Here is a 26,985-nt window from a genome sequence, read left to right on the forward strand (position 1 = left end):
TCATTGGAAAAGACAATGGACCTCCATTCCATCCTCCAACGAGGTCTCGCTTGTAACCACTGAAGTCGCAGTTGGAGGTAGTTTGGGGTAAGTGGAATGCACGCCGCAGGGCGTCTGGCTCAGAGCTGTCCTTCAAGTAACCAATTTCAAACAGTTCGTTGCGTCACTGTGGTGCAAAGTGCCACTGCAGACACAGTCCGCTGCACCACAGCCATATACCGAATATGGCGGTTCTCACTCTTGGTGGTGCCACGGGTACATCCGGAGCCCAATTTTCTTGCAAGAGCATCTTTTTGTGACCAATGCTGCCAGCACGCATGCGACATCTTTCTGCAATAGCGCGGAAGGAGAATCCACTTTCACGTTGCCCTATTATACGGCCTTGTTCAACCACAGTAAGTTGGTCTTCATCGTACAGGCATTCTTGACCCACTCACAGTCACTCCATACAATCTCACAGGCGACTAACGATCTCCGACAGTACAGGCGGTATTTAAAGCAAACCTGATGTGCAACATCATAGGGCCGCCACTAGCGCCACACTAATGCGATCTGCAGGAAATTTTAATTTCATTAATCTAGCGCAACCTCTTCTTGGTGTTTGGACATTTTTTTCTGCCAGTTCATATAGAAATAAGATTTGAAATAAGAGCAGTTTGGCAAAATTAGACCAGTAGAAGAAAAACTAAAGCGACATAACGATACATCTGTGACTCCCTTGTTTAGTTTTGGATGTAAGTGTGTAAATTAGGAAGTGACTAAGAATGACAGCAATAAAATGTAGATATAGGCTGCAGAAATTACGCACAGGTGAAAAGTTTAGTGCAGTTAAGGCAGTATTCTGATTAAGGATTATTCGTAGGAATAAAGCAGCCTGGAGAGAGCGAGCTGTTAAACATTAGCTTAATAAATAAAAGAGCACATGTAAGCCAAATTTTAAATGGAACTAAATAGTTATGCAATGTGGTTGTGCACAACAGGTTTTGCTCATTTCTGAATCTGACTTTTACTGAAATGTCCTGTGCAAAGGATTACCAACCATGTTTAAACCTATATATTAAAACAATCTTTGGATATATTTTGGTTGTACATAAGGAATGAATATTGGACTAGTACTTGGGCACCAATGTCATACAGCAAAGTAAAAAAGTATGTTTAACTTTCTTACAGTAACTAAGTTCAATATAGTAATATAAATATGAGCAATTCCTGTACTGTGATTTCCAGATCATAGGATGTTTATAAATGTACAAGTAGATCAAAGTTTGAATAATAAAATAATAATTTACTTATATTGTGACTTACAGTTGTTATACTGCAACGCATGGATTTTAATAATGATGTTCATTTACATCTGAAGGAATTTATATTTTAACCCTCAACCACAGACATGCATAATGAGAGCCCTCAATACAGACGTGTGGTGTCCGATACTGCTGCTGTATTTAGTACTGTTCTCGGCACAAGAAGAAAACAATGGATATGAAATACTCTGCATTGTGTCCTTTCACATTCCTCTGCCCCTTAATAACAACAGGAATGAAATATATTTCAATAATTAACAATACAGTATCACATCTCATGCCAGCTCCTGCTTGTACATGCACGTTGGCTACACATATCGGCCATATCGGCATATCAGTGAAATTCTATTCAGAAGCAAAAGCGAATGAAAACACTGGAGTAATATGCACTCTATGCCAGCCCCGTGGTGTAGGGGTAGCATGCCTACCTCTTACCCAGAGGCCCCGGATTTTTACCTGGATCTGAGGACTGGTCTGAGGTCCACTCAGCCTACGCGATTAGAAATGAGGAGCTATCTGACGGTAAGATAGCAGCCCCGGTCTAGAAAGCCAAGAAGATTTCGTCGTGCTGACCACATGACACCTCATAATCTGCAAGCCTTCGTGCTGAGCAGCGGTCACTTGGTAGGCCAAGGCCCTTCAGGGCTGTAGTAGTGCCATGGGGTGAGTTTTGGTTAGTTTAATATACACTCAATGATGAAATGATAAACTGAACTAAACATTTTCTAAGAAGATCCTTGTTCAGCAAACACCGTCAGAATGAGTAAAATTTGTGTCAATACAGACTTGCAGTCTATGTGACCACTGGCAACGTCATTGTGCACTATGTCTAATATCTCCAGTACTACAGTATTTTATTCTTTTAGAATTTGCTTCACGTCGCACTGACACAGATAGGTCTTAAGGCGACGATAGGATAAGAAAGGTCTAGGAATGGGAAGAAAGCGGCCATGGCCTTCATTAAGGTACAGCCCCAGCATTTGCCTGGTGTGAAAATGGGGAACCACGGAAAACCATCTTCAGGGCTGCCGACTATCTCCCGGATCCAAGCTCACAGCTGTGTGCTCCTCACCGCACGGCCAACTCGCCCAGTTCTAAGGTTTAAGTCAACGTAAATTATACAAAATCTGCTATCAAAATATTGGGTATGACAACAGACGCCTTTAGTAACCGAGTAGTCAAAACACAGTCGAAATTGGTTTTAATGACCATGAAGGGACTGTCAATCAACAGTCATTATAGGCGATAATCACAAAAACTTTTTTTTTCTAAAAACGTCATATCTTAAGTTTGAAGCTGCACACTTACATGCTTAATTAACAGAATTAAGTTAAAACTTCAAAAACATACCAGTAACTGACATAATACTGTATTTACGGCACAGTATTAGCAGAGTGGGACTGCGAATAATTTCATTTTGGCTTTCGCTTGAAGAATAGGTCCATTGATCAGTTTGTTCCTTGCTACTTAAACCATCTAAGTAAAGATTCTTCAATATCTTTGTGCTTAGAAGATTTAAAGAATTTTCTTTGAAAAGAGATTGAATATTTTCTCTGTCCTTCCAAATTGCAGAAAGCGTTCAGTGTGATGCACCCAATTCCTTCACGATGCTAACATTTGTTTCCCTATTTTCTAATCGCCATATTATGTGGGACTTTCCTTCAGTATTAAACACTTCCTTTTCTTTTGTGACATTTTCACAGTGATGCTTGCATCAACTACTTAACAGACAGACATTTGAAATCAACGTTACATTGTTGTCAGCAATCCCAAATACGTAATAAAAATCAACATTGGACATTAGCCGATATATTTATTTGAAAATGTGATCAAAATACGTCTTTTATACAATATGTCATAATAAGTGACGTACTAAGCAATTTTTTATATACAATGTTTATATAGGATTTACATGGGACTGATAAATTTTGTCGTTATATCCAATATATTGTTAAAAGCGATATCGCAGAAGGCCTAAACGGTTTTGACTGTATTACCATATTACTTCCCATTACTGACCGTAAAATTGTAAAGTTGTTTCTAGCAATGTCAGATATGCAACTATTGAGTAATTTGTATATTTCAGATTATCTGGTTTCTACGATGTAAAATTAGGATACATTGACTAGAATGCTAGCACAGTCTACATTCCATCATTTTTCTACATTTTTAATTTGTTTGTACAGTAAATACTTTGAAACAGCTAAAATGGTCTGTCTGAAGTACGTGAAATCAGTAAAAATAAGTCTTATCATGCTTTATATTTTGTGATAACTTCACTACTTGTATAGTATTAGAAATAGTCAAAAAGAATAGTGAGAATAAGAAAAGATTCAACACTATCCATAAGCCGCTCACAACAATAATCGATTTTAAACATAACCTTCACCATTTGTTTAACATATTGAACTAATATACATAAAGATAACTCAAAAAAAGATAAGTCCAAAATAAACACTCTCTCTTGTTAAATATGACATTCATAAATAAAACCAACTCAAAAATAGGATGGACTGGATCGAAACTATTCAGACAAGGAACAAATTTGCAAGACATCACATAGGGGAGAAGAGCTGCAAAAGATCTTATGAAGAAAGATATTCTTACTACACTTGTTGCAATTTGCAACTCCTCTCCACCCAAGAGCAACATACAGGAACTCAATTCTTTCTAGAGGCTAACCATTTGAAGAACAAAGGGGAAAAGAACTTTGTTGAAAGTATTCTACAAAGATATTTCAATGTGTTGATATTCAGTATACAGAATTTACGGATGGGTTTTAAAATGGAAATAAATATGAAGTTACCAATACTGCAATGAAGATGACAGCACAGAATCTATTGTTTACTCTGTCCTGCGTTGACAATCCTTGTTACAGTCTGCAGATGTCAATATCACTCGTAACTTATTACTATGAACAACTGGTGTTCTACATGTATTAAGAGCAAAATTGTTACTCAACATTAACCACTCATGTACATTTGTTATTATTATTATTATTATTATTATTATTATTATTATTATTATTATTATTATTATTATTATTATTATTATTATTATTATTGTTGTTATTATTATTTATAATTATAATAATAATAATAATAATAATAATAATAATAATAATAATAATAATAATAATAATAATAATAATAATAATAATAATAATAATAATCTGTATTCAATGGTTTTGACCTCAGTAAGTTTTGCATTCAAAATTAACAATGAAAAGGAATAGATAGGGTCAAATGAAAGATGGGAGTAAAAAGATAAGTTTGGCGAGCCATGAAACTGGACTAGATTGTCATTGTGGAAATCTTCAATGTTTTCAAAAGATTAGTGATCAGGAAAGAAGATAATTTGAACATTCAATCAGCTAATCTTATTATGGCACGTCACTGACCTAAGAAGATGGCAGATGAAACTGCTCTTCATACATAGTCCTACTCCTACAAAGTACAGAGATAATACTTCAATTGAAATGCCAGCCTGTTATAAACCATTTGTATCTCTGTATGGCATTGCCAGAAAAAAGGTGCAGACAATAATGTTTGAAGATCACAGATGCAAACACCTCAGATAGATGTAGACGTAGCACCAACACAGATAGGTCTTATGGCGACTATGGGACAGGATAGGACTAGGAGTGGGAGGAAAGTGACTGTGGCCTTGATAGATGTAGAAAATACTGCTCTAGACTTAATAAAATTTCAAATGGCACATGTAAATAAATACTCAAGCATATAAAAAATCCTTGAAAATCAGAAATTCTTGTGCCTTGTAAAATCAACTTTATTTGCAGGGAGCAATGCATTATGCTGAATCCACTTTGTTAAAGAAGGAAACAAATTTACAAGAAGCAGAGCCATTCTATTTGCATAAACATATTAAGTTGGAGGTATAGAAATATGGACTTTTTAGAAAAATTGGCTTGTTCCAAACATCACATCCAATGATACATAATCACAGCCATCTGTCCTTTCTTTTTTAATGCGCATGAACGTCACACTCTCACCCCAAATCTTTCACATATCCAGAATTATCAGGTAAAAAAGGAGTAGCTCCTGTGCGACTTCATTACTAAATGTTCAAACAGTTAGGCTGAAGAGCTGAAGATGTGATATTCAGCAAATGTGTGAGAGAGATGGATGTATGTTGCCAGTTACGTATATAGGCAGACAGCGATAAATGAAAGGTGTGTTTGTGGTAAAACTGGACTGATGGAGGAAAATCCAGGCTCACAGCCTTTGTAATCAAGTGTAAGGTGTGTGGTAAAACCAGACTGATGAAGCAAAATCCACATTCACAGGCTTTATAATCAAATGTGACAAAAATAATATTACGTATTTTATAACAACACTTAGCATACATTAAAGTACATTAATTCATTCTTTGCAGCAAATAAGGAATACTGATGGGGAGTATTTAAGTTTATTTACATTATGACTATACAATGAGATATGTTTAGAACAAAGGTTTGCAACACAGTCAAGTGCACGGAGTTGCATGGATTAAAGTCCATTAAACATGCATGTTGCAGGAATATGCTGACTTTCATAACAGAAAAAAAGCTTGCAAATGCAGAAGGAACCAAACACTGGAAGAACTTTAGCAGCTTGCCTTATAAGTCTAGGATATTGCTGTTGAAGTATTTCATAAAAATCAAGCACATTTTGGGATTGCAGAAATTTTTCCTTAAGTCGGGTGATGTAATGCAGATCCATCAGCTCAAGCTGGAGGTGATGGGGAACATTCTCAGCCAAAAGTGAGAAAAATAAATTGGAACCATTCGAGCCATTCACAGTCTCAACCTCTTTGAAATCATACTGGCTGACTGTGCTACTGTCGCACAGCCAGGCTGCTAACCTTTCAATCCTCCCTTCACCTTGACGTCACACCCTGTGAACACTCTGTGCACAAGGCAGGAGTGTGGCAAGTGTGCTGTGGTGAGGCCTAATCAAAAGCAAAATGCATTGTTCTGTAGTATTTGGGGGGAAAAAAAGAAAAAAAAAGAAAGAAAGAAAGAAAGAAAAATCTCAAAAAGCTCAAGATAATTCTTTATGGTCAAATTTTCACTGTGATGCCCAACTGAAACAATGCAAGGCCTAATGTTAACACACTGATGATGGGCTACGTTAATTACGTAGTTTGGTACTGGTGCATGGACAATCCGTTACGTAAATTAAAGTTTTCTCACAGTGCTTCATTTTTGTGATTTTCTCCTCTCTGCTGTTCATTTATTGAACAACTCTGCATTTTCAAAAAAGGCTTTCACAGCCGCAGATCTTAAAATCACAGGAATAGAACCAGCTTTTGGGTGGTTAGGCCGTGTGCATTATGCAGAGTTTCGTCCAGACGTGCCATTTGGACTCATCAGCTGGAATGGCACGCCCCTCCAGGACTCTGCTTAGCAGTGGCAGACCAAACTGTGTGGCCCCGCCGTGTTAGCAAATCAAGTTTGCTAACCTGCTAAAGGAGAAATGACTTCTCCGTTTAAAAAATGCTCCCCCATCGTATCTCCATTGTATCTCCAATGGGAGAATTGCATGCTGATTGTTTAACCGATGTGCCTAGTGATTGTGACAGTGTAAGTATTAGTGACTGTGAAGACGGGCAACCATCAACATCAAAATATAAGTGCGGAACTGAAAGTGTGGTATTCCATTAAGACGAATCTACTGACAGCAAGAATAATGAGTGAAAATGACAATAACAGTAGTGACAATGAGGTTGATGAATGGATAGATAAGGATGAAAACATAAACTTAGAACCGTTGATAGGTTTTACTGGCCTCACTTACGCAGGTAATAATACTGTGAGTATCCTAGAGGTAGATCATTTCCTTGATGATAACTTGTTTCAGCTTTTTGTGGAACTATCAAATCTCTATTATGGACAAAATTCTGGGAGGTATAAAACCTCTCCCAAATCTCTGAAACAGAAAAATATAAGTGTGGTGGAAATGAAGTTCTTGGCTCTAATAATTTCAATGGGCTAAGTTAGGAAGGACCCTTCAAGGGACTATTGGAGAACAAATAAATTAACACAAATGCCTGGTTTTGCTGAAGTTATGAGCAGAAAGTGGTTTGAACAGATCTTGAATTTTTTGCATTTCAGTGATAATTTAACTGATCATGATTCAAAAAGACTCTATAAAATAAGGCTTATTTTGGACTATTTACTAACTTTCCATAAACCAATGCAACAGCTTTCTCTTGATTAATCTATGATCCCATGGCATGTAGGCTTAGATTTAGGACCCACAATCCTGGTAAACTTACCAGATGTGGTATATTAGTGTGGATGGCACGCGAGGCCTCTACAGAATATTTTGGCTACATGAAGATTTATACTGGAGAAGGAAACCACATTTTTGTTTTTGAACCTTACCTTGTCTTATGGTATCATATTCTACAATACCATAGAAATTGCAGAAAACCTTCTCCAAAGAAAAATTAATGTGTGTGGGACTATCTAGATGAATACAGAAATTCCCAAGCATTGGCTTCATCAAAAGTACTGGAAAGAGGTGAAACTGTGTTTTGTTGAAAACATTAAGTTCTTCTCCATGTTTGGGAGGACAAGAGGAAAGTTTGCATGTTAAGTACAATCCATAACGGCACAACAGAGGAGGTTGTAAAAAGAGTTGGAAAAAATGTAGAGAAGCCGAACTCTGTGATTATAACAAATTCATGAAGGGTGTGGACAGGGCTGAGCAGTACTTTGGGTGATAAATTGTGCACTTTTCAATGCCTTCAGGCTATATCAATATTGCAGAATTCTGGATCAAACATAATATAAGAAATTCATGGAGAAGGTTGCAGGTCACTGGGTGGGAGAATAAGAGGGATATGGAGAAGAAAGAGAAGTAGAAGAAGAGGATTTGATGGAAGAAGTATCAGGACTTAACCCACGTACCCAAAGAAGGAATTCAGCTGAAAGAATGTCTGGAGACCTGAAGCTTCTTAAGACTGAAGCAATCATTGAGCCTGGAAGGAAAAAGGACTCTCAGAAGCCCTGCAGATTATGCAGTATGCATAAGAAATGCAAGGACACAAGGTACATCTGCTCAGCTTGTCAAGTTCCTTTGCACAAGGACAGCTGTTTCACATGGTACCACATGAAAAGTACTAGAATCACTGGTAAGCGTTCTCACCAAGTCTCACCAAGTCCACAGGAAGGAATGGAATAGCGCGCACCCAGACAACAATGTGTTAAGTACAGTGGAAGCCCTGTTACATGAGGTCTGATTCATTGTGGATTTGGATTTAACATGGTACAAAGAATGTCTCTGGAAAAAAATCATCACTGCATGGGGTTTTAGAAAGTGTGTGTCTGTCTCTTCACAGAAATAACAGGACATGAGCAACTGGCCAAGCTTTCGTGTACACAGGAAAGTTAAGATAACCTTCCCCTATCCCCTCAACAACTTCAATTTGTTTGCCTGAACCCAAGCTTACAAAACAAGTGACCGTGTTGGTATTTAACTTTTGTCAGACAATCTCCTTGTTAAGTCTTAAGCTCAGTGCAGATAAACATAATCATGTGAAGTATGGTATGTCGAATGTGCTTTCATTTTTTAGGTACAGTATCCTTCATAAAAATCATATTATCTTGTAATCTATTTTCCGCCCAATCTTCTGTCGCCCTATAACGTAATTCTCTATTTACTGCAGTTCAGATATAACACAGGGTGAAGCATGTCCTCTGACAACCACGTTAAATCAACCTTCTGTATTAGAATTTTTTTCTAATTACCCATTATTATGAAGATTATCATTAGGGTTCGGATGTTTAGGAAAACCATAACTCTCATCTTTGTTCTGTATTGAATTACAGCTATCTCACTAAGTTTACTAAAGGAGTATTTTTATTACCCCACCTATTCAATACAATTAATTCCAGGGTTATGTGGTTAAATAATCATAGAAATTACTAAATTTAAAGGGACATGTTTCACCCTTCTTTTATTGGGCATCATCAGCCTTATTTAATCTTAAAACAAGCATTGGGCAGAGGACATTATCACTTATAACAGATAAAAATTGAAATGTTATTTCTTAAAAGTAATGACACTGTGGAATAACCGTTATAAAATAAGGATGTTGAGACATAACATATACAATACATGCTAAAATCACGCCAAAATCACTTTATACAATTTAAAATGTTTGTCTTAAAAGAAAAGAATTTTGTGTCATACAATACATGTCCGACATTGAAGTGAATCGTCTTTGTAGGAAGTTTGAACACACACATTGCTTGGGGGTCAGATATCGAACCCACGACCTCAATAAACAAGAGTGGTATGACAATACACAAAAGCTAAGGTTGATTTCTGTTTTTTATGTAAAACACAGGAACTAAAAAATAGTGGCTGGAAAAAGGGCGAATGATTTAAGATTATCTTATTAACCCGATGAGTGCTACGCCCGCCTATAGACGGGCTGACGCGGCCGGTCCACCAGTGCTACACCCGTCTATAGACGGTGCGTGAGAATTTTAATTTTTTGAGTTTCCCAGTTCACTTTCGAGTGCGAATTTGATCTCTGACATGTTCTGCCATCTGTTGGGCATTATGTAGAACTAACTGATCAGAGATTATAGCTTCGGGAAGTAACATACAGAGCTTTATGTAGATGTCTGTGGAGTTCATCTGTGATGTAAACAAACATGGCGGAACAAGTTAGTTGCTCTTGCAGTGATGTTATTTCGGATCACAGAATCTTTCAGTTATTAACCACAGCGGAAAGTGATGATGGAGATAATCATATTAAGGAATTGTTAAGCGACTTTGAAATGATGATAGAGCGCCAAAAATATTGTGTATGAGAGAGAAACAGAGCCTCCTTCTAAACGAAAGAAGAAAACCACGGTGAGTACAAAAGCTATTTTATTGCTAATTTCGTGGCGGATGGAATACATTTCTCCACCAGAGTTTCAGGTAACTGTGACAGGCTCTGAGGGCCAAGTAGTGCTTGATGACAACCTGAAAATCATTGATTTTTTAGAAACTTTTGTGCCAGTGGAGTTGGTGCAGATAGTTGAAAAAATTGGCATCACAAACAACCAGTAGAAAACATTTAACTACCACCACATTCCAGGTTTGGAAAGTATTTTATAACATCAACTTATATACTTCTAAGAAGTTACATGTATGAGTTGCCTACAGCTTTTAGGAAATAAAATTATTTTGGGCTCTTTACTTTGTATAAAGATAATGCACTCATGGGCATGTAAGTGTAATTTTGTTTTCTCTCAAAATAATATTGAACATAAGTGTAGGATTTTCCATTTGCATTTAGATTTATAAGCAACCAACATTTATAAACATTTTAAGCTAATCACACCACTGATAAGTTAAAAATTGAGGCTTCTAAAACATTTTTTACATGCAAATGAAAAAACTCAGCACTGAGGTACCAAACAGTCAACTGGTAACTCAGCACTTAAAAGGTTAAGTTGATTAATAAAAAATTATCTTAAGATAACTAATGCAAGAAGATGTTGATATGTTGGTTGAAGTCGCTGCTGGGACAAGTATATCACAGTATTTGACAGATCTGTTTGAGAGTCTCATGAAAGTGTGGTCCCTTTAGAAGATCTAGAACACCGTGGAAAAGAATGTGGTTACACTGTAATGAAACAAAAAACGACCTTGACAGTGTGTGTTTAAATCGTATGTGAATCCCTAAGAAATATATATTATGTAAAACGGACACTTACTCGTTTGCCGTAAACTATGTCCATCTTAATGCGTCAGCAGTGTTTGTCTGGAGTCCTACTCCTTGTGTTATAATGATGTGGTAGAGGTGGTGGGGAATGCTGAGGGGAAGCAGAGGTAGGCGGAGCTTTGCATGTCGATGTTAATGTGGGAGGCGGGTTGTTTGGAGGGGGAAATGAAGGCTTAGTATTTGGCGAGATAAGGGAAGTTTTTAATTCAAAGAGTCTAAATATTCGTGGGACTTTATTCCACAGTGTCATTACTTTTAAGAAATCACATTTCAATTTTTTTATATTATAAGTGATAATGTCCTCTGACCAATGCTTGTTTTAAGATTAAATAAGGCTGATGATGCCCAATAAAAGAAGGGCAAAACATGTCCCTTTAAATTTAGTAATTTCTATGATTGATTAACCACATAACCGTGCAATTAATTGTATTGAATAGGTGGTGTAATAAAAATACTCCTTTTGTAAACTTGTGTTTAGGAAAAGTCATATTTTTTCTTTGTCTCTATTTTCTTGCCCGATAGGATTTTGGTGGAAATCAGGTGATTGTCGTCACAATTACGTTATTTTTATTTGTCATATAAATGCATATTTTGGCTATTTTTGTAGAAACGTCATATTTCGGCGGTTTGGCAACAGCTGTAGCTGTGCAAAATCGTCGGCAACTTTCCGAATGAGAACTAGTATTCACAAAACTGCTTTTCCATATCACATCTATAGTTAATACAAGTGAAATACTCTGCCTCTTCTATCAAGATTGCGCAGGAATGGTTTTCCAACAGTTTGTCAGAAAGTCTGGCATATATTAAGTCTAACTGTGGAATTATATTGAGTGCAATTACTCGTTCAGAAGCTGCTAGCTTAGAAATTCATGCAAGTATTGAAATTGTGAAAAGGGTTGAACTTTTAGCACACCAATCACATGGAATAGTCAGCGACAGTGTAAAATGGAAACTTTAAAACGTGTTTAATCAAAGTGACAGTTTTCGCTGTGTATGAACGATAAATGATGTTCTTAGAGGAGAAGGTACCAGTACATTTCAAGATGAGTGCATACTCGACAGCAGTAATTTAATATTATTTAAATATACACCAATAACATCCTGTGACGTAGAAAGGAGCTCCTCTTCTTACAAGAATGTGTTAAGTGATAATCTGAGGTCTTTCACGCCTGATGTTTGAAGATGAATCTTGTCATACACTTCAATACTACCCATGGAGAAGAATGAAAAAGTTGTGTGAGTTTGCACTATTTGCCCTGCCACCCTACCATAATGTATCAAAAGACATCTACTTAATTTATTTTGAGGTGTGCAATTCAAACTTTAACACATTTGAGTAATATTAATGTAATCTGAGCTTATCATCATTTTACAGTTCCAGTTTCCCGGGTACTGTTGGCGAGCCTCTTCCTTTCTCTTATTGAGATATGTTCTGTTGTTAATGATGTCCTCCAGTGTCCTTCCCCTATCTGCAATGTCCATCTTTATGATATCCATCCAGTGGGTTCTTGGTCTTCCCACCATACGTTTCCCTGCCATATGTCTCTCCAAGTTAATATATGCTGTCCTTGTTTGCTCCATCCTCATTACATGCCCAAACCACCTCAGTCTGGACATGCTGACCCGATATAACAATGATGTAACAATTCCAGCTTCCTTCCTAACTACATCATTCCTTAATTTGTCCAATTTGGTTTTTCGAATTGTGGACCTAAGGAATTTCATCTCGGATGCCCGCAACCTTGATGAGTCTTTCTTAGTGAGGGTGCAGGTTTCAATACCAACGGTTAAGATTGGTATGAAGTACTGATTGAACAACACCAGCTTTGATTATGTTGGTACTTTGGGATCCCAGAGGAGTGTTCATACTTGCTGGTCCTAGCATGATGTTCACTGGTCGTCCCTCTCTGTTTATTGCCATCACTACTGTTTTGAGTTCGCTTATCTTGAGATTGAACTCCTGGAACTTAACTTTCCATTCATTGAGTCTCGACTGTACTTCTTCCTCAGTTTCTCCCCAGATCATAACATCATCAGCAAAGGCCATTGCATTTAGTTCACCAGAGGTTTTCTTGATGTTTTTGATTATGTCATCCATGATGGTGATAAACAATAGTGGGGATAGTGCACTGCCTTGCTGGACTCCATTTTTGGTCTTGAACCAGGAGGAATGTCCGTCACCCAATTGTACACAGCGGGTACAGTTCTCATACAGCTTCTGAACTTTCCTCACCAGTCTCTCTGGCACATTCCTTTTTCTCAGGCATTCCCATATCTTCTCTCTTGCAATGCAATGCAATGCTTCTCAATGTCAAGGAAAACCATAAACAGATCTTTGCCTTTCTCCCAATATTTTCCTGTAACATATGGACACTGAAGATTAGGTCTGTTGAGGACCTGTTAGGCCTGAAGCTATACTGTTCCTCTTCAAACTGTGGCTCTAAGATGACTCGCAATCTGCTCTCTAAGATTTTCTCAAGAATCTCAAGCCCATGAAAAAGGAGTGTTATTTCCCAGTAGTTGGAGCATTTTCAGCGATTTCCTTTCTCAAACAGGGGGATGATGACACCCTTGCTCCAATCAGTAGGTATCTTGCCATCTTTCCAAACTGCATTGAGCACTCTGTGTAGCCACTGTAAACCCTGAACTCCTGCTGCTTTAATCATGTCCGTGCTGACTTCATCGATTCTTGGGGATTTCCCTAGTGGCATCTTTTAAGGGCTGCTTCTGTTTCTGCCCATTTAATGGGAGGATCCTCTATGAAGGTTTCAACAGCTGGTTCTTGTGTTCTCTGATTTGCTTCTGTCCTGTTCAATAGGTGCTCAAAATGATTCCTCAGAACCTCTCTGATGTCCTCTTCTTTCCTGGCCAGGTTTCCATTAGGATCTTCAATTGTTTCAATGCTTTCAACTGAATTCCTTTTGTTTTTGATCACTCTGAACAATAGTTTCATATTGTCTCTGCTGTCTTCCTTCAGTTTTTGAGTAAATTTCTCCCAGCACTTTATCTTCTCTTCTACTACTCTTAACTCTCAATTTCCTGTCCCGGTAAACTTGCTCGAGGTCTCTGATCTTCCCCTCGTCCCTTACCTGTTCTGGCTTGGATTTATCTCTATCCCATTCTCTTTGTGCTATGTTCTTTTCCTTTATTGAGGATCTTACTGTTTCATTCCACCAGGGTGTCTCCTTTTCCCTTACTCTCGCACTTGTCTTCCCGCAAACCTCTATTGTTTCTTTCATCACGGTGATTTTAAATCTTGTCCACTACACGTCACCACTCTCCACTTCTTCTGTAGGCAGTTGTCCTCTTATACAGTCCTGATAGTCTGTCCTTTTTCCAATTTGTTGTAGTCCCCACACCTTAATCTTAGGTAATTTCCTGGGCTTAAATGTTCCAAAGTTTTTTTTTTAAAGATTTCTAGTTTTCTCATATTTCAAACCACCAATGAAGGGTGCAAACATGTTTTGGCTTTTAAAATGATGTGTGATCTGATAATCTTAGTGAACTTAGTACTTAATAGGTATGTATTCACAAATGTTTGATAAGTGAATCGAGGACAATAGACTGAACAACTACTAAACATGTATATTCAGAAAATTAATATGAAAGTAAGAATAAAGAATTTAGTGGCCAAATATGTATCAAAGGAATTGCCATTTCGATTTATAACTTATTTTAAAATGGCCATATTTAAACTAATCATTTTCGGGTCATATTTTGTCACTTTTGAGGTCATATTTGCTTGCTTATTAGGTTATTTTTAGGTCTTAAACATCCGAGCCCTAATTATCATACTTTTCCCTTAGCAACCTTCATCTTTCTTCCTATGTAGGTTGTGACTTTTGCGTAGAACTTCATTTTGTAATAATTCATAAGCAGATGCTTGTATGTAAATAATATTTAATAAAGTCTCCAAAGCTATAATTGACTATGTATACAGTTTCACATTATACTCAAGTTTGTTAGTACGGGTAGTTACAAGTTTTCAAAGTTAAAAGTTTGTTTCTCTCAACATGAAATTTTAAGGATACTCTTTTTTTCCCTGTGTTTTTCATTTGTTTAAGAATAATTCATAAGTAAAATTATTTATAAAAATTTGTTCACAAAATCTCACAATTAATGTATTCTAAACAGCCTGCTCTTACAATATGACTACCTAGCATCTAAAGGCAGCAAACAATTCTGGCAGGTGGCCAAGTCATAAAGCAATTGGATTAATAGTGACAGTGGTGGTGAAAGATCCAAAACCAATGAAGTTCAAAACCAGAAAATAACCCTTACCTAACAGTGATAATGAGCAATAAATTAACACGTTTTGATAAACGAGTTCATGCTGATTCATCAACATCTGAAGTGAAGCATCAGTACAGCACAAGCCAATGTTTAATCTAATTCTACCATCAGTCCCAGTTGCTTTCTTTTTCTTTTCTACTGTACAGATTTATTCTTCTAAATTCCAGGATTATACAGTAGGCTACACAATTTAACCGTGCAATCTACACAGTGTTGAAAATTCCATTTACAACTGCAGGATTTTTTCTTTTTAGCATGCAACAATACCCTCTTTTGCCCTAAACATGCTTTATTTTATCAAATGAGATAAACAACTTATCCCTGACAACACAGTAATAACAGACATTTGGGCAATACCAGTAGAACTAAACATAATACCAGTACACATGCAATTTTTAGAACATATACATGCAATTTTAAAGAGACCAAAAATACACTTACTCCAACAAAACACATATTTTGATTCATAGGAAAATATTCCATTTATAAAATATAAATCCTTGTTACATACCACACTTGTGTCTGAATCATCACAGTCTTCTGTGATTGACTTCAAGGCAAACAGCTCGCAGAGGAAAAAAAAAGTACATATGTATATATACACTTGTATATCAGAATCCATGCAAGGCACAATTAATTGCTGCAGAGCATCCTTGAGAAGAAAAATAATTGCATTATACAAAACTAAAAGACAAAATGTGAGCTCAGAGTTATCAAATCTTTTACATGAATTCACGATAATATATTCCATTCCTATTATTTGCACATTCCATTATTGTATTGTCTTAAGTTTTTATTCACTCCCATTCAACCACATCATGAAAGTACTCTAAATACTAAGGAAAGATATGTTTAACTGTTGCATATTTTAAAATGAGATGGTATATATGAGGCATTGTGACTACAAAGGGTAAACTCAATAAGTACAAGTTTTGAGGAAAAAATATTTATTTTAAACATTTTCAAGGACTGAATATCTCTAATGAACAAATCAGGAAGCTACAGTACAGGTTTACTCCAACCAAATCTTCTATTACAAAATATCAAATTATGTCCTTATTCATAGTCATTCACGTCATTCTCTTCTTATGTTACCCGAATTTGGGCATCGATACTGTTGTTAAAGGGACCTATGGCAATAACGCATGCATGTCCTTCAGTTTTGCAGAAAACTAAATTCGATTGCTGTACAATTTTTGCAGATTACTTTCATTTGCAAGACAAATTTTTCAAGGTCATAATTTTTGGCCTTTCCTTTTTGAAGTTTAATTGGTGTTTTAAATTACGAATTACAGTGGAACCTTGGATTGCGAGCATAGTTCATTCCGGCAACATGCTTGTAATCAAAAGCGCTCGTATATCAAAGCAAGTTTTCCCATAAGAAACAACTGAAATGCGGATGATTCGTCCACAACACAAAAATATTTATTCGCATACCATTTCTGAAACAAAATATAACGTGAAACAAATTAAAGTGAACTTTTCCGTATAATAGAATCATTGTTGGTGTGAGGGAAATGAGAGACGTGAGAAGAGTTACTGTGTAGCAAGAATTTCACTAATGGAATCACTGCTATCTGTTGGCTCACTGGAATTGTTTTCTTTTTGTGCAACATTAACGAGGAACCTGTCCAATGACTGTTGCTTTTGCCTCTTTTTGAGGATTTCACGAAAATGTGACATTGCATTGTCACTGAACCGATTCATCGCTCGCACTGCTACAGCCTTATTCGGGTGGTGATTTTCTACAAAATTTTGCACCGTTTCCCACATTTTTCACTTCTCCAGAATCTCAGTTGAAGTGAGAGATTCCACTGACTTCTCCTCCTCCTCTTCCCCAGACGAGATCTCCATAACCTTCTTCTGTTGTTCGCGATGCAAGTCCATTAGTTCGTTTGTGGTCAGTTCCTGGCTATATTCTTCCACCAGCTCTTGAATGTCCACGTCATTCACCTCCAACCCCATAGTCTTCCCTAAGGACACAATTTCATCGACAATCGGCGGCTCATTTTCACCAACAATCACCTCAATGTCACGTCCAAGGACACAGACCACAGCTTTCCCCAAGCAGAAGTGAGAGTTCTCTTGGTGACTCCATCCCAGGCTTTATTGGTGATATTCAGGCAGTTCATGATGGGGAAATGATTTCTCCCAAACTCTCGGAGGGTAAGGTTTGTTTCTTCGGTCACTTTGAAGCATCGCTGAAATAGTGCATTGGTGTATAGCTTCTTGAAGTTAGAAATGACTTGCTGATCCATAGGCTGGAGTAGTGTTGGGAGGAAGAACTTACCCTTAACGAACTTGAATTCCTCCAGTAAGTCGTCCTCAAGGCCTGGAGGATGAGCAGGAGCATTGACCATAACCAACAAGACTTTGAGCGGCAGATTATTTTCTGAAAGGTATTTCTTTACTACTTGACCAAAGATCTTGTTCATGCATTCAACAAACGAACAGGGGAGGGGTAAACGTAGGCACACGTGACACTCGTACTCCAGAACCTCACTCGCTTATCAAGTTACAATTTATTTAAAATGTTTGCTCGTCTTGCTAAACACTCGTAAACCAAGTTACTCGCATTCCGAGGTTTCACTCTATATTCACTGGTACATGTTGGCTTAAGCAGCCAAAGGGGAAGGTGGTGGATGCACTTGAAAATGCACAGAAGGTTGAATAAACAAGGAGGAGAGCTGTTGAGTTTGCCATTCGTACTTGCAGCTGCATCACTCAAAATCTTTGTTCAGTTTTAATCAGTGCTTATTATCAATAGGAAAAAATGTGAATTCAATAAAGTTGACTTACATGGTTCATAATTCAAAGTATGAAATAAGAGCATTGCCGTACCATGTTGAGTTTGCCTTTTATCTTCGCAATACCTCCTCATATTTACTACTAGCTGTCGATGGGCTGATAAAGTACAGGTGTGCTACACTGTACTGTAGAAAAACCACAGAAATGAGATATGTAGTCAACTAACACTTCATCATACACAAAGTTTTTTGTTCTATCCTCATTTGTAAACATGAAAAGAGAAGAGCTGCCACTAACACAGAAGTAGGCGACATATAGCAGGCCGTGTGAGAAACAGCTCGAATGGGAGTCTAAACCAGCCACCTTCACTATTTACCCTTGTCACTTATTCATTGTTAATACACATGCTAGAACTGCAGGTATTCAAATCTGAACAGGTAATTAGATGCTATCAGTGGAATCTGGAGAATAATGTTATTGGCTTTATATCCCCCTAACTACTTTTTTAATGGTTTTTGGAGATGCCAAGTTGTCAGAATTTTGTCCCACAGAAGTTCTTCTACGTCTCTGGAAATCTACCAAGATAAGACTGACTTATCTGAGCACCTCCAAATATCACCAGTCTGTGCCAGGAACAAACCTGCAAAGTTGGGCTCAGAAGGCCAGCAATCTACCACCCGTGCTACTCAGCCTGGCTCTGGAAAATAAAAACAGACTCAACTTGCCTATAGCCTGTTAATATTATAGCTCTGATAACAAATCCACAGAGCGCTTTAATTTTAAAGAAAGTGCTGTTACAAAGTTTTGGAGCATTTGATCCCAAAGGAGTATAATAAGAGCTCCCACTTTTAGGCAGAGCTTATGCGCAGGAAATACGATGTGTGACAGAGTTCAGGAACTCCTCAGGGTAGAGTACTATGTCTCCTTGATGTACTAATATGTCCGCAGAAGTGTACACAACTTGTTGCACATCAAACCTATAGAGAATGCTGATGTTACATCAGCATAATTGTTCTGGGAGGTGAGAGTGACAAATTCACACAGCCAACTGCTTGATCTCAATAGCAACTCTCAAGACTCAGGTTAGAAAATCACTATGAGCTCTTTAATACCCAGAACGATTGTCCACATTCTCCTTGGAAATAGTACTTCCCCAGCAACTTCTTTCAATGTTCCTTCACAGATCATCAGGAGGGTATCGGCAAACTCCCAGCAGTGAAATTGACTGTCAAATGTTGAGGAACAAACAGAGAAGAAACATTGTGCACTGATCATATATTTACAGTAAACTGAAAGTCTACCTTTCATAATAGCAGAGGTAATATATTAAACTGAATATTTCATTACTTCGTTATTTGACTGACAGTAGATCCTAAAACTCTTTAACGAATTACCTCTCCTACGCAAGTTTTTGGCAATTCTACTCCCGAAAATTTCAAAAAGTTTAGAATCTATTCCACTCCTTGCATCTTTCTGCTTGCTGAGCACAGTTCTATTATATTCTTTAGGAAGTCCTGCACCCAATTATATACTGACAATGAAACAAAGTATTACTAAGTAGGCCTGCAAAAAATACCAGTGATAGTTAAAAATAATACTCACAGGTCCATTAGCGTCCATAAATTAGAACATCTTTCCTGAACTTGGGAATCATGTGAGGAACACAGCACATCTCAAAGAAGCAGCAGCATTGTAAAATAAGTAATTCAGTTGGATCCATAAAAGTTATCACAAAATTTTGAAAGAAAAAAAAAGCACCATCAGCATTGTCAGTGATGATCCGTGTTAACTTAGCTGAGTTATTCAAGAGTGAACAATACTGATTAAAATTATAAAGCTGCAGAATTTAAGGAATGTCTTGTCCAAAAATCACAGTGCAATCATAATAATGGAAAAGGGTTACTTTCTTAAGACAGGAGTTTTTAAGAAAACTAACGTCACTTTAGCTTCAAGACAAAAAATGTCCATGTTCTCTTATAGTAAACAAAGTATGATGGAATGAACAAGGAAAAAATAATTCAAAACTCACTCCAGTATATTATATGGTTTGAGGAGAAAACAGCATATCTACTGTTCAACAGGTCTAAATATTTCTAAACATATTCAACAAAACTGGTTTGTGTTAATACCCAAACTTCTCCATGTTTCATGTGTAAGAAAAATTCAAAGCCAAGCTTTAAAGGTTTATTTTGGACGTCTATTTTTTTACAAAATAATGAGATGGCACAGGTGACAACAGTTATACTAGAACATTACGTAAGGCTGAAAGCAGAAAAAAAGGAAATAAACATAGATATGGAAATAATGAAGAGAACAATAAGAAATGTACTTGTCCACTATCTTATATTGAATTTGTACTAGCAACTAGGTGTAAATCCCATTAACCCATCATCCTTCAATTTTCAATAAAAAAAATAAAAAATGCAACAGAATTTCAAGAGGAGGATCAAAAGTAAGTCTCAATGTGAGGAGACGAAAGCTTGATAATCACAGAAAAAGAAAAAAAAAAAAAAAAAAGTTTGTTATAGGTGATGGAAGACTAGGAACACAGAAAAATAAACAAGAAAACAATCAAGAGAAAAATATACAGAAAGCTTGGAATAAGGATAGACAGGCTGAGTCCTGATATTGCTTCCATTTACTTGTGCCAGACTCCTCACCTTCATCTCTCCTATCCGACCACCCTTGGTCAACTCTTGTTCCTTTCTGACCGTGACAGTATTAGAGCAAGCGTTTAAAGATTTTTTGAGGATAAATTCCACCTTTACAATACAAAATTATTTTACTCCTTTTCAGAACAGCATCAAAGGGACGTGTTTCATCTGTCTGTAGAAGACATCTTCAGCCAAGGAGCAAAAGTAGTAAAAATACACATGAATTTCTAAAAGACTCTTAAACCACTACTCTTAAACCATTACATGTGTAATCTTCTTGAATTATAAACTAAGTACTCAATTCAAATGTCACAGTTAAAGATATACACTTCGCATACATACATTAAAATCAGTTTTTTAAATTATGTACAAAGACAATGTTTGATCTTCAGAGATCATAAAAGTTAAAATGAGTCCATAAGGTATAAAATTGGTTACAGTGTCTTTTAGATAATACTGCTAACTTAGTTCATTTTAGATCCTGTAAATATTTGGTTAAAAATACTGAATGATAGTCCGACACTTAGCTGATGAGTTAGTATTAGAACCTCGAGAATAATAAGTTTTGAAGTTAGGCTTAATTAAGGTGGAACTTCTCTCAAATTATTGTGATTGAATTGCCGGCTTTGGTCTAATTAGTGGCTCCATGTGTTTTACGGAGTAACAGAAGTCTAAGTGTCCAAAAACTGTTTTTAAGGGCAAGTGCAATTCATTAAGTACACTTGTTTCAAAACCAAATTCTCAAGAACAATGTCACCTCCCCGGGTACCAATTTTCAATTGTGATCTATCTGAATCTCTACGTAATAGCCAATATATATATTCAAAACTTCAGCTAACACAGATTCAAAAACCATCATGAAACTGCCAAAATATATTACTGAATCATTCACTTTTGATGTCAGGAGTGAAAACCATCTTCAATTGTTTCCCAATCCAGAAATCTCCTTAGATTTTCTACTTTAAGAATTGTCTACTTTAAATTGCGCATGGTATATCCTAAAAATAAATTACAACCCTTATCTGCCGAGTTTCAACTTTGTTCCAAAGGCTATCAAACACGTAGTAAAGATACACAACATATCATTTAAGAAATAGTTTAGAGTTTTCTACTAAAGAGAGACTGAACATGTCCCTCTGACGCTGTTCTGAAAAGGAATTAAAAATTTTTTAAGTACTGTAAAGGTGCAATTTATTCTCAAAAAATCTTTAACACTTGTTCAAGGTTGACAATACAGGTTAATAATGAAATTCATTTCTTGTAATAGTATTAGAACATTTGAGGCCTCGGGAGTCTTTCATTTTCACGCTCTTTGTGGCCCTGTTCTTTCTTTATCAGATACCTTCATTTTTCAAAGTGTCGGATCCCTTCCATGTTTTCTTCTGATTAGTGTTAACAGAGGATGGTTGTCCAGTTGTACTTCCTCTTAAAGCAGCAACAACTACAACTCTTACTCCTACTATAGGTTGATGAGAAATAGGGTACAACACATACAGTACTGTGTGAAGAAATAGGATCAAGGTATATTTTCATCTTTTTCCCAATGGCTGGCAACAGCATGCTACACATTGCTTATTCTTAGATCCCATGCTCTCTCAGCATTCTTTGCACTTGGTAATTAGTCTATGTGACCATTGTTTCAGGTTAAAAATGTATTTATTTTTTGTGTGTGTCACTTTTAAGGAATTTTTAGGTTTCCTTGCAATCAGTCTTCAATGGAAACTACTCCCAGCTAGCATAATGTGATTGTATCATTATCTCAGAATACTTCCATGCCACGAAGAGAATTAGCTACTAAATTGGGTATTGGTGTAGGCACTATAAATAGAATTATTCCGTAGCACAAAAAGACCGACTCAATTTCACTGAAGAAAACGGAAATCTGCGACAGGAAGAGGAAAACAACGCAAACTGATAAACTTCTTCTCCTCAGAAGTAGTTCACTGAACCCCAGACTCCACTGCTGTGGACTTGGCTCATGAACTGGGATAAAGGGGAGTGAATCTGGACATCACTACTATAGTCTTCTGGCAGCGATAGACTGTAAACCTGTACATAAACACCTAACAGGAGAAATGTACAAGAAACATTTCTTGTGGGCACATGGTCAACAGGATTGGACAATGGAACACTGGAAAGAAAGTTTCTTTTTCTGATGAGATTCGGTTTGAAGGAAGACAGAGGGTTCAATACTTGCACTAAACGAAGAATAAGCCAAAAACTTCAGCACATTTGCAACACCCCATGAAAATGATTCTTTGAGGATGTTTCACTCATGAAGGGCCAGGATCCTTAGGCTACGACCACACGAGCAGTAAATGCTGTTGGAATTCAGCAGCAAATGCAGGAGAAAAAACGCGCACCATGTGTTGCAATGTTATGGGCCACACTTGCCAGTAAATGCAGTTCGCCAGATGCAGTTCAAGGTCTTGCAGTTGAAGGGATAGGCCAGAGCCCATTTCTTTCATTGCATAAGCTGTTGGACAGTGGCCACACGTGACAGCATTTACTGCGTATTTCATTTTCGTTCATTACGTATGTTTGCTGTTTGAGTCATCAGTCCATAGACTGGTTTTATGCAGCTCTCCATGCCACCCTATCCTGTGCTAACCTTTTCATTTCTACGTAACTATTGCATCCTACATCTGCTCTAATCTGTTTGTCATATTCATACCTTGGTCTACCCTTACCGTTCTTACCACCTACACTTCCTTCAAAAACCAAATGAACAAGTCCTGGGTGTCTTAAGAGGTGTCCTATCATTCTATCTCTTCTTCTCGTCAAATTTAGCCAAATCGATCTCCTCTCACCAATTCGATTCAGTATCTCTTCATTCGTGATTCGATCTATCCATCTCACCTTCAGCATTCTTCTGTAACACCACATTTCAAAAGCTTCTATTCTCTTTCTTTCTGAGCTACTTATCGTCCATGTTTCACTTCCATACAATGCCACGCTCCACACGAAAGTCTTCAAAAACATCTTTCTAATTCCGATATCAATGTTTGAAGTGAGCAAATTTCTTTTCTTAAGAAAGCTCTTCCTTGCTTGTGCTAGTCTGCATTTTATGTCCTCCTTACTTCTGCCATCGTTAGTTATTTTACTACCCAAGTAACAATATTCATCTACTTCCTTTAAGACTTCGTTTCCTAATCTAATATTTCCTACATCACCTGCCTTCGTTCGACTGCACTCCATTACTTTTGTTTTGGACTTATTTATTTTCATCTTGTACTCCTTACCCAAGACTTCATCCATACCATTCAGCAACTTCGAGATCTTCTGCAGTCTCAGATAAAATAACAATATCATCGGCAAATCTCAAGGTTTTGATTTCCTCTCCTTGGACTGTGATTCCCTTTCCAAATTTCTCTTTGATTTCCTTTACTGCCTGTTCTATGTAAACATTGAAAAGGAGAGGGGACAAACTGCAGCCTTGCCTTACTCCTTTCTGGATTGCTGCTTCTTTTTCAAAGCCCTCGATTCTTATCACTGCAGACTGATTTTTATACAGGTTGTAGATAATTCTTCGTTCTCGGTATTTGGTCCCTATCATCTTCAGAATCATAAATAGCTTGTTCCAATCAACATTATCGAATGCCTTTTCCAGATCTACGAATGCCATGTACGTGGGCTTGTCCTTCTTGATTCGATTCTCTAAGATCAGTCGTAAAGTCAGGATTGCTTCACGTGTTCCTACATTTCTTCTGAAGCCAAATTGATCTTCTCCCAGCTCAGCTTCAACTTGTTTTTCCATTCTTCTGTAAATAATATGTGTTAAAATCTTGCAGGCATGAGATACTAAACTAATGGTGCGGTAGTTTTCACACCTGTCAGCACCGGCTTTCTTGGGAATAGGTATAACAACATTCTGCCGAAAATCGGATGGGACTTCTCCTGTCTCATACATCCTGCACACTAAATGAAATAACCTTACCATGCTGGTTTCTCCCAAGGCAGTCAGTAATTCAGAAGGAATATCATCAATTCCAGGTGCCTTGTTCCTATTTAGGTCACTCACAGCTCTGTCAAACTCTGACCTCAAAATTGGGTCTCCCATTTCATCAGCATCAACAGCCTCTTCATGTTCCAGAACCAAATTATCTACATCATTACCGTGATACAACTGTTTGATATGTTCCTGCCATCTTTCTGCTTTGTCTTCTTTCCCTAGAAGTGGCTTTCCATCTGAGCTCTTAATATTCATGCACCTAGATTTCCTTTCTCCAAAGGCTTCCTTGATTTTCCTGTATGCAGCATCTACCTTTCCCAGGACCATATAGCCTTCGACATCCTTGCACTTCGCCTTCAGCCATTCTTCCTTAGCTACCTTGCACTTTCTATCCACTTGATTCTTTAATCGCCTGTATTCTTTTCTGCCCTCTTCATTTCTAGCATTCTTGTATTTTCGTCGTTCATCAATCAGGTCTAGTATCTCCTGAGTTATCCACTGATTCTTAGTTGATCTTTTCTTCCTTCCTAACATTTCTTCAGCAGCCCTACTGACTTCATTTTTCATGACTCTCCACTCTTCTATTGTGTTTCCTTCAGCTTTTTCATTTAGTCCTTGTGCAACATGTTCCTTGAAACACTCCCTCACACTCTTTTCTTTCAACTTGTCTAGATCCCATCTTTTTGCATTCTTTCCTTTCTTCAATTTCTTCAACTTCAGATGGCATTTCACGACCAACAAGTTGTGGTCAGAGTCCACGTCTGCTCCTGGGAAAGTTTTGCAATCCAACACCTGGTTTCTGAATCTCTGCCTAATCATAATGAAGTCTATTTGATACCTTCCAGTGTCGCCAGGTCTCGTCCACGTATACAGCTGTCGTTTGTGGTGTTTGAACCAAGTATTGGCAAGGACTAAATTATGATCAGTGCAGAATTCAACCAGCCGACTTCCTCTTTCGTTCCTTTGTCCCAATCCAAATTCTCCTACTGTACTACCTTCTCTTCCTTTGCCTACCACTGCATTCCAGTCTCCCATCACAATTAGATTCTCGTCACCTTTTACATATTGTATTAAATCTTCTATCTCCTCATATATTCTTTCAATTTCTTCATCATCCGCTGAACTAGTAGGCATATAGACCTGCACTATTGTGGTGGGCATTGGTTTGGTGTCTATCTTGACGACAATAATTCTTTCACTATGCTGGTCGTAGTAGCTTATCCACTGCCCTATTTTCTTATTCATTATTAAACCAACTCCTGCATTTCCCCTGTTTGATTTCGTGTTGATAATTCAGTAGTCGCCTGACCAAAAATCCTGTTCTTCCTGCCAACGTACTTCACTTATACCAACTACATCTAACTTTAGCCTATCCATCTCCCTTTTCAGATTCTCTAACTTACCACAACGATTCAAACTTCTAACATTCCACACTCCGACTCGTAGAATGTCAGTATCCATCTTCCTGATGATCGCCCCCTCTCGTGTAGTCCCCACCCGGAGATCCGAATGGGGGACTAGTTTACCTCCGGAATATTTTACCCGGGAGGAAGCCATCATCAGTACATCATTCATACAGAGAGAGCTGCATGTCCTCGGGAGGTAGTTACGGCTGTAGTTTCCCGTTGCTTTCAGCCGTGTAGCAGTATCAACACAGCTAAGCCATGTTGAGTATTATTACAAGGCCGTATCAGTCAATCATCTAGACTGCCGCCCTTGCAACTACCGAAAGGCTGCTACCCGCCTTTCGATGAACCATTCGTTAGTCTGGTCTCTCAACAGATACCCATCCGATATGGTTGCACCTGCGGCTCGGCTATCTGCATCATTGGGACACGCAAGCCTCCCCACCGCGTCAAGGTCACATGGTTCGCAGAACACTAGAACATTTACGAAATATGGAATACGTGGACAGTGAACGTGTCATTCTGGAAGTGGAGAAGTACCCATGTTTCTACAGTTCTCGATGTGACACTTTCAAAAATCTATATATATAAAATAAAGAGTTTTGTCTGTACATTGCTCAGTATTTAAAAAGGATGGTATTTCTGTATCGGTCATGTCCACAGTAAGAAGGAAATGCGCTACAGTTGAACCTTACTTATACGTATATCAAGGGGAAGGGAAAAACTACTTGTAACTCAGAATTACTTAGAAATCAGACTTACACAATACTTCACATATTTAGCAAAAAACCAATGGAATAGGCCTACATGTGTAAATCCCTGCAAATAATAAATACATTAAGACAGAAAATATTGTTTTGAACTTGGTCCGGCCTTAAAGAAATCAGATAGTTTGG

The 26,985-nt window shown here is 37.5% G+C and overlaps 1 protein-coding gene across 5 annotated transcripts in view; it reads right to left on the reverse strand.

The window, feature by feature from the left end:
• Nucleotides 1–26,985, reverse strand: part of MFS16 (major facilitator superfamily transporter 16) — a 210,170-nt gene that overhangs the window by 35,298 nt on the left and 147,887 nt on the right. For 3 of the 5 annotated variants that reach the window (XM_067135062.2, XM_067135064.2, XM_067135063.2), the window contains one exon: nt 15,841–15,894. The exons of the other annotated variants lie outside the window; for them this stretch is intronic. In XM_067135062.2, the coding sequence (XP_066991163.1) occupies nt 15,841–15,894 (54 nt within the window). The remainder of the gene's footprint in view (nt 1–15,840; nt 15,895–26,985) is intronic. 5 annotated transcript variants of the gene reach the window in all.

This window comes from Anabrus simplex, chromosome 1, assembly GCF_040414725.1.
Source record: "Anabrus simplex isolate iqAnaSimp1 chromosome 1, ASM4041472v1, whole genome shotgun sequence".
Taxonomy (NCBI): domain Eukaryota; kingdom Metazoa; phylum Arthropoda; class Insecta; order Orthoptera; family Tettigoniidae; genus Anabrus; species Anabrus simplex.